The sequence below is a fragment of the Protomyctophum bolini genome, assembly GCF_963924005.1.
Source record: "Protomyctophum bolini genome assembly, chromosome: 3".
Lineage (NCBI taxonomy): Eukaryota > Metazoa > Chordata > Actinopteri > Myctophiformes > Myctophidae > Protomyctophum > Protomyctophum bolini.
In genome coordinates, this window is record NC_137864.1 from 11,528,410 (window position 1) to 11,541,495 (window position 13,086).

General features: G+C 46.1%; 1 protein-coding gene across 5 annotated transcripts in view; it reads left to right on the forward strand.

Moving 5' to 3' along the window:
* The window catches only part of tenm3 (teneurin transmembrane protein 3), a 363,756-nt gene that overhangs the window by 190,408 nt on the left and 160,262 nt on the right, over positions 1 to 13,086 (forward strand). For all 5 annotated transcript variants that reach the window (XM_080757108.1, XM_080757110.1, XM_080757109.1 and 2 more), the window contains exons 6-9: positions 3,563 to 3,688; positions 6,573 to 6,656; positions 8,499 to 8,623; positions 12,021 to 12,333. In XM_080757108.1, coding sequence (XP_080613234.1) covers positions 3,563 to 3,688; positions 6,573 to 6,656; positions 8,499 to 8,623; positions 12,021 to 12,333 — 648 coding nt within the window. The remainder of the gene's footprint in view (positions 1 to 3,562; positions 3,689 to 6,572; positions 6,657 to 8,498; positions 8,624 to 12,020; positions 12,334 to 13,086) is intronic.

A 13,086-nucleotide genomic window follows, 5' to 3' on the forward strand; every position in this document is an offset into this window, starting at 1 on the left:
AGTGAGATGCAGAGAGCTGGTCAACAGACAGAGTGAGATGCAGAGAGCTGGTCAACAGACAGAGTGAGCTGGTCAACAGATCATCTGTGGTGGCCCAACTACCATCTGGGGTTATTATGGGATAGGACAGGGACATGTTCCTCTCCTCCGCTATAGAGGGTCACCCCCCTCACAACCTTTCCACTGCACTGTATATCGTTCAACTGGTTTAATCTGTCTAAGCAGAAGTAGAGGAAGTACTGCCCAAGGACGTTAACATTGATGCTCTACATTCCCAGGGCATGAACGCACCATTGTGTCAGAACACCACATCACGCAACGGCGCATGAATGCCGCTTGATGCCGATATGCGTTGATTACAAGATTACACCTTTGGGCGCAAACAGTCCCCAGAGTACAGAGACAAGCCTGTCATTATAACTACTTAGAGAGCAGGAAATGAATCCAGTAATGTATTGCCCTCTCTACGCCACCTCCGCTAAAGCGTGGCAAATGTAACGAATTATTGAAAAGCAATGTTAATATGGAGTTCCATCACGGCTTTCACTCCGACGTTCAATTTCATTCCTGAGAGAGTTGCCATGGATCCTAATCCTCTCTCTCTCTCTCTCTCTCTCTCTCTCTCTCTGTCACACACGCACGCATGCGTGCACGCTCCATGTCGATCTACCAGCTCTCTCTCCCATGACCCTTTGCTCTCCTCCTCTACAGGAGGGGTAGTGGGTAGCTTGGTAGCACAGCGTGGCTCTAATTTAACGAGGGAGGTGTGTGTGTGTGTGTGTGTGTGTGTGTGTGTGTGTGTGTGTGTGTGTGTGTGTGTGTGTGTGTGTGTGTGTGTGTGTGTGTGTGTGTGTGTGTGTGTGTGTGTGTGTGTGTGTGTGTGTGTGTGTGTGTGTGTGTGTGTGTGTGTGTGTGTGTGTGTGTGTGTGTGTGTGTGTGTGTGTGTGTGTGTGTGTGTGTGCGCGCGTGCGTGTGCATGCGTGCGTGCGAACCCTGCAAAGGGCTTTCTCACTCTAAACGTGCCTAAGGTGTCTAATTGGTTCTTGACACGATTCTCCTCTTTCCCTCCGTTCTCCCTCCCCCTCTCTCCCACCGTCTCAGCTTTCTCCATCATTTATATGAAATAATTTGTTCCTCTATAATAAGAGCCATTAGTATGCGGCTGCCTCTCTGGGTATTTCAGCTCAGCGCTATCATCAGACAGCGGTCTGTCTGATTCTGACATGGATGACGGTGAAACATGCTGAGCCAGAGGGCCCTGCTAGCGATAGCATATCACTTAATGCCACCGTCATTAGCCTGAAGGATAGAAGGATAGTCTGTCCTTGAAGGCTTTGAATCTCCACACCTGTGTCTAGAACAGGACTCAATTCAATTCCCTTTAATCACTTAAGCCCTCTATACTTATGCTATCAATGAGATCGGTATTTAAGACGTACTCAAAGGGACACTGCCTCAATACCTCATGCCTGACTTAACTGCTTCTCCAAAGTGAGTGACGCCCACATAGAGGGAGCGACCATGACCTGGTACGCACCCATATTTAGAATAAACACATTATGGGAAAATTCTCATTCTACCATCCACTAAATGATGACAACACTGTTCTCTTTCAAATCTGGCAGTCAACACTCTGCGAGCGTTTTGGTTTTGTTTTTATTAATCTTACTAATCTTTGAAGACCAACAGTATATTTTGTTCTATGACTATGTAAACACCAAATATCCCAAAAGAAAGAAGAGAGTCTCTACTTTCATCGGGAGAAAAAAGCTTTGCCACCATGATGTTCAGCTCTTTGGCGGTTGAATATAGCTTCGTTATAAAACAAATAAACGCTGTCTGGGAACAGAAGTATAATATTAACATTGGATTTCTTTACATCAGTTATTTCCGGGTGTGCTCTTCTTCGAAAGTCCTGGGATCACTCACAGGTTGTTGAAGAGCGCCCTCTATCGTAAACAATGAAAACACCAAATGACGTATACATAATGTCAGTTGTGGCCTGAGCTGACCTGTTCTGACATTCCATATGTTGATCCTTCCCCCACCCGTCCTTCCTCTTCGATGTCTCCCATGTACGCTCAAGACACTGCCCCCGCTGCCACCCTTTAGATCTCCATATATGGAGCTGATCAGTTCTGACATTCCATATGTTGATCTGACCTCATCAAACCCTGTACACTCAAGACACGCCATATACTGGCCATACAGTATATGGAATATATGGCCAGTATATAATTCATTCCATATGTTGATCTGACCCCCATACCAAAGCGCTCGCCCAGCAGTCTGCTGTACATTGTGTGTGAGTTGGACTAATATCGCTTTGAGAACAAACAGTGAGACAGTGGATGAAAGCAAACTAGGATGTAGTGCAAAATGTTTATAGATTTTTGTCCCACAATTTTGCGCCCATCGAGTCGTCCAGGTGTCGACACAGAAAACGTGGCCAATTAATTGAAAGGCACGTTCTGCGCAGCATGTCTTCTGATGGTCATCAGTGTTCATGAACACTGACATTACCATGACACCTCAACTGGAGGAGGGAGAGAGAGAGTGGGTACCATCCCAAGGTCATGCACGCACGCACGCTTGTAATATATTTAACATAAAAAGATGAGACTTTAGTTATCACTGTAGAATACAGGGAACCATTTGTCATAGTTATAATTACTTTGTAATGTGAAAGAACGGAAGGCAGGCGATGTCCGCCAAAGGTTTAAATCAGCCGTCGTTGCCAGGTCCGCGTATTGTAAGCGCGTTGTAGTGTGTGTACGTAGCGTGTAGAAAGTCAGTTTTTGTGGGCTTGTTTTCATAGACCTGGCAACAGTGTTCCGTGGCCCGTGTGTGTGTGTGAGTGTGGGTGCTTTTGGCGATAGTGAATGTAGTATATTAGAAATGCATTGCCGGCGTGAAGGTTAAAGGGAGCTGATTTCGGTGGCAGTGCAATGAGCATTGGTCCGCGAGTGCTGTTGAGGCTCGGCGGCCAGCGCGACATGGGGAGATAGCGCTGGAACGGCGCTGAGGGTAAAGTTCGTGACGTCACTGCCGTGTGAGCGCGGTGGGTATAGGACGGCGGTGCAGTCGTTATAGGACGACGGGCTAGGCATGACGTAACGAATGACTTTGGGTTCCTTAACCGTGCGTGCGCCTGAAGTTTACTATTGTAATATTAGATGCTACTGTGCTTAATGTACTATATAAGTGTGGAAAGGTGTGCACTGCCATATGCTGTTTAGTCGGCTTGGTAATTGTTCCACTTACGCAAACCTCCGAGGCTAAATGCCAAACGCAACGGACACACGCACGCACACAGGGAGAGCTTGTTAAAATGTGGTGCTTCAGTATGCCTTGATCAACGAGATACGCTAACTCCTACTTTGACCTGTCCATGGCTCTTTAAACACACACACACACAGATGCACACACGCACACACACACACACACACACACACACACTGACACACATGTCCCACAGGGAGTAATGATGTGGTCTCTCTCTCTCTCTTTCTCTCTCTCTCTCTCTCTCTCTCTCTCTCTCTCTCTCTCTCGCCCCATGCAGCCATGCATCTGTTTGGTCTGAACTGGCAGCTGCAGGAGAGCGAGGGCTATGGGGCGTTCGAGAATGGAGTAGGAGGCGTGGCCAGAGACACCACGCCCAACACCATCCTGGTGTCCACAGACAACGGTGAGACCACGCCCCCAACTCTAACCACTTCATCCCCATTAAGACCTGAGACCACGCCCCCAACTCTAACCACTTCATCCCCATTAAGACCTGAGTCCACGCCCCCAACTCTAACCACTTCATCCCCATTAAGACCTGAGACCACGCCCCCAACTCTAACCACTTCATCCCCATTAAGACCTGAGTCCAGATTCTACTAAATGTCTTCCAAATCCTGACAGTTTTGTCAAGCTTGTAGCACGGCACTATGAGCTTGTACATCTGCTATTTTCCAACAGCTGAAGTTTAATGGTTGAAGTTGTTGAAAGCTATAAGGTGACACAGATGCGTCCTCAGGTCTAAATGGGTTCAACCCCAGGGGTCCATGGAGGTTCCCTATAGGGGACCTCAGGGTGGAGGTTCCCTATAGGGGTCCTCAGGGTGGAGGTTCCCTATAGGGGTCCTCAGGGTGGAGGTTCCCTATAGGGGTCCTCAGGGTGGAGGTTCCCTATAGGGGTCCTCAGGGTGGAGGTTCCCTATAGGGGTCCTCAGGGTGGAGGTTCCCTATAGGGGACCTCAGCAGTACTGCAGGGCGGCCTCCAGATCCTACATGTAGGAACCTTTTTTATTTAATTCTCTAACCTCTTGAACCTTAGCATCCTATATTCTGTTGGGACCATTTGCCGAAAATAGCAGATCTACAAGCTCACATCACATCGCAGCACGAAAGGATGGACAAAATTACCTCTCTCTCTCTCTCTCTCTCTCTCTCTCTCACTCTCTCTCGCCTCCAATACTTATCTGAGAAATAGACCCAGTCAGGCATAGTAGGGGAGAGAGAGAGAGAGAGAGGTGAGGGGGGGGGGTGTGTGTGTGTGAGTGTGTGTGTGTGTGTGTGTGTGTGTGGAGAGAGAGATCTTGATTGCTGCTTCTCTCGTTGTGTTTTTTAAAGACTAAAATTGATATCATACTGCAGAGTCTGGCTCTCTCTCTCGCACACACGCACGTGTGCACACACGCGTGCGCGGGAAGTGCGAGGTCGAACGTATATAGGAAGTTCTCCGGTTTCGTCTAATGATTCCCAGCTGTTATTACCAGGTCCATTAATTAGCTTGGAACAGCTTTTTTTTGAGAAGTCCAACAGAGAGAGAGAGAGTGTGTGTGTGCATGCATGTATTTGTGTGCGACTGTGCGTGTGTCCCATAACTTTGTGGAATTGTGTCCTTGCATTCCATTCTTTAACATTATAGAAGTGTGTGTGCGTGCGTGTGTGCGTGCGTGCGTGCGTGCGTGCGTGCGTGCGTGCGTGCGTGCCTGCGTGCGTGCGTGCGCTCTACGTAACGTCTAGACCACAACACACACACACACACACACACACACACACACACCAGTTCTGCCAGTATAAAGTGCTGGTTTAAGCCCAGTTGCCTTGGGCTGAAGGCTTTAGGTCTTAAGTAGCTAAAGTTAAGTGCTCTGTCATGTGGGAGTGTTCTATAGTAGCGTATATCAAATCTCCCTGCATATTTATAGTGTGCAGGGAAATCTTCACCCTTGTACGGGTCCATTTGGTTCAATTTGTATACTCTCTGAGTTAAAGGTGCTGGTGCTGTTTCTTTTTTTCTTTTTTTTTAAAGTTAAGTTAAGTTACAGTAAGTTAATTTGTATTGTGTATTTGTTCGTGAATGAACAAACACTGTCTCTCCAGCTCTGTAAATTACAATTTAGGCATTCAGCAGGAACTGGAATTCCTCCAGAACGACTTACACTGTAATTCCTTAAATGCATAGTGCATAACTGCATAAATAGGCATCGACTATAGCATCATAAGTAAACCAAGAACCTAATGAAAAAAAGAATAATAATCAGTACCAGTGCTTTGCATCCCCTAATGCGCTATAAAAGTAAAATAGAAGCTCTATTTGACGAGACAAGACCACGAGAGGAGATCTGTTACAGTGTTTTATGTTACATGTGACAATAAAAGGGACTGGTGGGAATTGAAACGGCCGGGATTCATTGGCAGGTTTTGTTCAATGGAATACAGAAATACAGCAGAATATATAATATATATATTAGCATCTGAGCTCTTCAGAGAATAACAGCAATGCACGGAAATAATTGATGAAGATAGAGTTATTATAGGGGCCTGTACAGTCCGCTGAGGCTTTTTTCCCCCTGGCGGCTGCAAACGCCAACACGTTCGCTTAAAAACGCTTCCAAACACTTGAAGCAGCTTCCAAGCAGAAATAACCCTCCGCACGTGAACGGGACCTAGTGCAAATGAAATCGTCTCTGTCTGTCGGGGTTGACACCTCATTATGTCCAGAACTGTTATACTTTTCAAGATGCAAATTCAAAAACAGCAAAGATCTAAGGCCATTTGGAGCTTGTCGATCTGCTATACTTGATGCTTCGGTGTGACGCTGTATAGCGTGATCAAACACACAACAAGTTAAGAGTATGGAGATAAGGGCTTCCTGCCTGACGGCAAGGAAATGCTCAGCAGCACACGGCGGACTTTAATGCTCAGGCTTCTGGGGCCGCAGCCCTGGGCAACAATGATGAGAAAACGTCTTGGCGCACAGCACACGGCCCCTTAAGCAGGAGAGAATACTGCCTCGGGGTGAGTGGGGAAAACACATTTCACCCACATGTTTACACCGGTAAACCAGTGATGTACAGTAATAATCCTCCTGATCCTTAATAAATATAGCCTACCTTGGTTATCTGGAAGGGTTAGGGGATCAGATCAGGGGGGATCAGATCATGACTGCCTGTGTTGCTGTGGCTGTGGCTTGAAAAGCAAGCAATGATGGCTGATGTAATGCTATACTAATGTAAACGGATCTCTCTCTCTCTCTCTCTCTCTCTCTCTCTCTCTCTCTCTCTCTCTCTCTCTCTCTAGGTAAACTATTCCTTCAAGAGAACAACACTATTGACACGGGGGAGGTGGATGTAGGTAGACGCGCCGTGCAAGATGTTCCACCAGGTATTCACATACGCATGCACGTACGCACACACACAGACACACACACACACACACACACACACACACACACACACACACACACACACACACACACACACAGCTCCATGACCTGTCCAAAACAGAGGCTGAAATTGGTAAAAAGAAAAAAGGGACAAAAAAAAGTAGTATTCTAGTTTCAATTTGGCTTCAATGTGCATTCACAGTTCACACTGTGGTTGGCAATGTTTACTTGGGACCACCAGGGACCACCGGGGGTCCAAATGGATCCATTCTACGGGTCTAACTCCAGTGTCCAAACTGTCCATGGTGTAATACATATCAAAGTAGAGGTTCTTGAAATAAAATAAAAGGGTCTACCTGTCCAAAACAGAGACACCAGGCTGAGTGTGCTTAAAGTAAGAAAACACTCCAGTTTCAATTTGCCTTCAGTGTTCCTGGCTACATATATATAGCCATCTCCAAAGGGGATCCCAAGATCCACAAGATTTGGTTTATTTTGTGACATAGACAGACGTCTTTTGCGCTCATTCATATTTGTGTGCCACAAATGATTTGTAGAGTTATCACTCCACGAATAGCCTTGGGGACTGCAGGCATTTTGTTTTCAAAGGAGGGAAAAAGCCTGGGAGAAGGAATTGTTGCATAGCTGCTCCCCTCTCTCTCTCTCTCTCTCTCTCTCTCTCTCTCTCTCTCTTACTTAGTCATGCCCTAAACCTGTGTCCAATATCTCACACACACACACACACACACACACACACACACACACACACACACACACACACACACTGGGTACACTGTCACGTCAACCATTGCCTAGAGCAGGTGCCTCTTCTGGGTCTAGTGCGTCTACTTGTAGCGTTGGGAAAAAAACGGAAACGCTTTGCTGCCGCTACAAGTTGAAGCCACACACTAGCGTCACATAGATATTCCATCCACCAGCTCAAGACATTTTCTTGACACCTCTTGACGCGACACATGCATGTGCACGCGCACGCACACACACACACACACACACACACACACACACACACACACACACACACACACACACACACACACACACACACACACACACACACACAGTGAACCAATAAGAAGTGGGCGTCCGTTTCCAGCGCTTGTTTGATCCACCCTTCTATGCCCAGAAAAGTAAGACCAAGGAAAGACTGCCCTCATCTCATCTCAAATGCCCTGGGCAAATGGAACAGACTCCAAGACTGTGAAACTCGATGGATTAATATTTAAGGATGGTACTATATCACACTTTATTTAAAATGTTACTCTGGGCTGTCCTTGAATAAGAGAGCTTGCTCTCAACGGCCTTCAATAATGGTCAATAAAAAAAGATAAAGTGACACAGAGAATACTCTGTAAGGAAGGGAACTAGTTCCTTCTATGTTACACATACATATGGTAGGGACCTCTACTTTGAAGGTGGTTTATAAACCTCTACAAAGCTTTATAAATGGATGTCTACAGTGACGGGAGACTTTTCCTTTTGTTCGACTCGGTACGCCCGTTAAATTGCTCCTGGTATTTGAGAGCTTGTTTTATACACTTCCATTTCTCACGGAACGTTAGACCATGTCTGGTTCTCATGTGAGCCAAAGTGGACGAGGAAACAGAAAGAATGACCACTAGGGAGAGAGAGAGAGAGAGAGAGAGAGAGAGAGAGGAATGGACAGCAGGTTAAGCAGGGTTGAAGGAGTTCAAATGGACAGTCTCATTCGTCATTTTCTCGTGTGTGTACGTGTTTGTGTGTCTGTGTGTGTGTCTGTGTGTATGTGTGTGCGTGCGTGTTTGTGTGTGTGTGTGTGTGTGTGTGTGTGTGTGTGTGTACAGGCATCTTCTGGAGGTCTCAGCTGTACATAGACCAGCCCCAGTTCCTGAAGTTCAACATCTCTGTGCAGAAGGACGCACTGGTGGGCGTATACGGACGCAAGGGCCTGCCCCCCACACACACACAGGTAGGACACGCACACACAGTCTCACACACACACACACACACACACACACACACACACACACACACACTTCAGCCCTATTTAAGCGCTGGCTGCGACGCAATGTGAGATTGTAGATCAGCTTTCTTTTGCCAAATGACCGCTCCGGAATAAGGAGGATTCTCATTTTTCTTGAATCGGATCAAAACCTGAATCAGAGCAAAAATTAATAATACAAAAAAAAGCAGCTTTGGCTCATTAAAACATATAATGCTTCTGCAACTGATCTGAGAGGCTCTGAAGTGCTCAGAGGGACTTTCACAGTTGTTTTAAATATGCGTATTCAAGAAAAACACTGTGCTTTGAATTCAGACATCTTATTAACTCTCACATCAGGTGCTGATGCAATGTTGAATGTTCGCTGTTGCTGGGCAGAAACCTTGTATCTCCATCTCTTTTTCAACTTGTTAAGGAATAAGCCAAGAGCTTGTGACTAAATTATAACTACATTGCATCCATTTGGAAGTCGGAACACAAATACATATTTTTTCCCACATTTCCTGAAAGGTAAGAGTTCTGGACATACAAGGTTTTCCACATTTTGAACCATACATTCAACATATATTATGTAAAATCATTTCAGCCGTGGGTTTGTTTACAGTTCACTCACATCCCGAGTCATGCTCAAGCATGCATTCCTATTTATATATATATATATATATATATATATATATATATATATATATATATATATATATATATATATATATATATATTTTTTTTTTACCAGGGATAAATGAGTGACACATCAATAGAAAGGTGCTGGTGCTGATGAAAGAGCCTTTTGAAGCAACATTCTCTGCCAGGTTGAGAGATTTTTGGTCTTAGAAATCCTGAGACAGGAAAATTATTTTGCATTGAATACCACAGAGACTTTGCACATCAGTTCTACTGAAGGTTGCTGTTTGCGTTGGAGGGAACACTCACAACATACAGTATAGGTTTCCACTTGATCTGCCTCCCATTTGTTTTGCTGTGCGTATATGCGCGTGCGCATGAACACCATTGCTGTGCATAATATCATGAGCCCCTAACACAGCAGCCAGCTCCCATCATTAAGTTGTACTGTAAGTAGGACAACTACTGCACATTTTTGAAGGCAGCAAACCAAGCCATCCGTCTCATTTTGGACGCAGTCTGCAAGGTGAACAGCGTTCCAAATAACATTAAACAGTCATCTGTCTTTCTGGGAAATGGTCTCCGTTGCCTTCTGCTTTGCCTAATTGGCCCTTTATCAGGGACACTTTGAGAGCAAAGCCTTTTATTTATTTGATGAAGCCAGGCCATTAAAAAATACTAAAGTGACATTTAAATGGTTTATGTTAAGAATACAAAGCCACCTGTCCCTTAAATCGACATGAACCCTAGAGTCTCCTATTCTGGTGGCGAACAATCACAACACAACATATTGCAAGATTGAAGATTGGCACATTTTCAGTCACTATACAGGTATTTAGTGTACAGCGAAAACAGGAGAGGGGCGAGTATCGGCCCTGGGGCACTGTGTGTGTGTGGGTGTGCATGTGCGCTCGTGCATGTTTTAAGTCAATATGTCTTTATTACGCTCCATTTACAGCATAGGAACTTCGATCACTACCAGACACGTAATTAGTCAGTGTATACACATACGTACGCACGCACGCACATGTATGCACACACGCACGCACGCACATGTATGCACACACGCACGCACGCACATGTATGCACACACGCATGCATGCACATGCACACGCTCGCGCTACGTTACCTCTATCTCTCTCTATGAAAACAAAACAACAAAGGAAGTCATCTTGACTAATATCCATGTTGAGAGAGAGATATAGAGAAGCTCCCCCCTCTCTCTCTTTTTTTTCTCTCTCTCTCTCAACATGTATACTAGTGTGTGTGTGTGTGTGTGTGTGTGTGTGTGTGTGTGTGTGTGTGCGTGTGCGTGTGCGCGTGACGTGCGTGCATGCGTGCGTATCTTGCATCGACAGTATATAGGTATAGGTAATTATCTAGCATGTGCTCGACTCTCATGTGTTCAGACATTGTATTGATGTCCATTTAAAAGGACCTCCTCAGTCGATGTTGCTTATTAGCTGGTGCAGGCTGCTCTGGAATCCATATGTACAGTACAGCAGGGCTCTTCAACAGGGGCCCGGGACCTCTAGGGTCCTCTGAGTTACTACAGGGGGAGGGGCACAACATCTGTATGTACAGTACAGCAGGGCTCTTCAACAGGGGCCCGGGACCTCTAGGGGGGTCCTCTGAGTTACTACAGGGGGAGGGGCACAACATCTGTATGTACAGTACAGCAGGGCTCTTCAACAGGGGCCCGGGACCTCTAGGGGGGTCCTCTGAGTTACTACAGGGGGAGGGGCACAACATCTGTATGTACAGTACAGCAGGGCTCTTCAACAGGGGCCCGGGACCTCTAGGGGGGTCCTCTGAGTTACTACAGGGGGAGGGGCACAACATCTGTATGTACAGTACAGCAGGGCTCTTTATGCGGTAAGAACTTTAAAGGGGGGAAATGAGCAGACAATTAAAGAATGGTTACTGGAGTGAGATGAACATATATATTATTGGATGATTGAATTCCAGGTGGTTATTTTAAAGTGTTCCAATTCAGATTTCAATCACCTCCAATTTCTCTCTCCTGATTGGATGAAATTGTTATCCAGACATTGAAAATGCATTTTCTGTTCACCAATGAGCAGGAGTGATCCCTGTTACTGCGCAAACAAACCTTAGAGCAAGAATCAGAATACAGATCTATAACACATACTTTTTTTTGTATATACTCAATTGAGTCAATAAAGACATGACAATATCATTAAATAATAATTCATTTTTATTTATATTGCACTTTTCATTCACAAGGAATCCCAGAGTGCTACATGGTTAAAAACATATAATATCATAAAAAGGTTAAAAACAGGGTTAACAAAAACAGTGCAAAGCGACAGTTCAACACAAAAAGGCCTCAGGAAGGTTTTCAGGCCTGTTTTAAAACATTCTACAGTCTGCGGCACTCTCAGGTCCATGGGGAGGCTGTTCCATAGGTCCACTCTCAGGTCCATGGGGAGGCTGTTCCATAGTTCCACTCTCAGGTCCATGGGGAGGCTGTTCCATAGGTCCACTCTCAGGTCCATGGGGAGGCTGTTCCATAGGCGTGGTGCTGCCGAGCAAAAGGCCCGGTCCCCCATGGTGCGCAGTTTTGTGTCAGCACTATAACTCTCCTCTTCTATACCAAGGGCCAATACCACAATGTAGATACTCTATTACAAGTAAAAGTCCAGTATTTTCCGATTATCAGATCATCAGCCGATAATACCCGACATCCCTAATTCCATCATTCTGTTTTGTTTTCCTCCAGTATGACTTTGTGGAGCTGCTGGACGGCAGTCGGCTCATCTCCAAGGAGAAGCGAGCTCTGAGCGACGCAGACAACTCGCGCGCACACTCCTCCTCCTCCTCCTCCTCCTCCTCCTCCTCCTCCTCCTCCTCCTCCTCAGCAGCAGGGGCCGCTCAGGAGCTGGAGGAGGTGGGGGCGGGCGCCCGGCACGTGCGCTCCGTCAACGTGCACGAGGCCGGCTTCATCCAGTTCCTGGACACGGGCATCTGGCACCTGGCCTTTTACAACGACGGACGCAACACCGAACAGGTCATCTACAACACCGTCCTCATAGGTGAGTCTATTCCAGCAGAAACCTCTTAGCGCCATTATTATTATATTTATTTTTATTTTATATCTTTTTATAGAGGGACAGACACAGACAGTAGGCTGACAGGAAATGGGGGAGAGAGATGAGGGAGTGACATGCATCTGATGTTATCTGATCTGAGTGAGCGGGAGGGGTTCGTATAGGGTTGGATCACGCCTTTGAAGATAAGTGGGGGTGCCGTGCCTTTGGTTGCTTTGTAGGCCAGCATCAGTGTTTTGTGTGTGGGCAGTACCCGGGAGCCAATGGAGGGAGTGGAAAAGGGGGAGAGATGAGAAAATGCTGTGGCATTCAGCATTCTGGGCCATTTGGAGGAGCTTAAGTGCACAGTAAAGAGGGAGTTACAGTAGACAGGTTTTGATATTCATCTCCTATATCAGTCGGCCTTTTCAAATTGGGAATTGTTTACACAATCAAACAAGCACCTGTGTCGACCTCTGTAGGCTGTAGCAGGTCTCTCTACTCTCAGTGCTGGTCACTGCGCATTTCACACTGCGTGTTTTCCAGTTGGCGAGATATCAATCCTGTCAGATATTGGAAGCGATCAGCGGTGCGTGGGTGAGAAAGCTCCGGTCGTTGGTCTTTGAACCGCTCACACCGTTGCGAGCAAAACCTTGTGGAGAGACTCCGATTGGGCTCAGATCTGCCTCATATCGGGGGCTTTGTAGGGCTCCACCATATTAGGAAAACATGTGCCTTGCGATAACGTTGTGATAATTG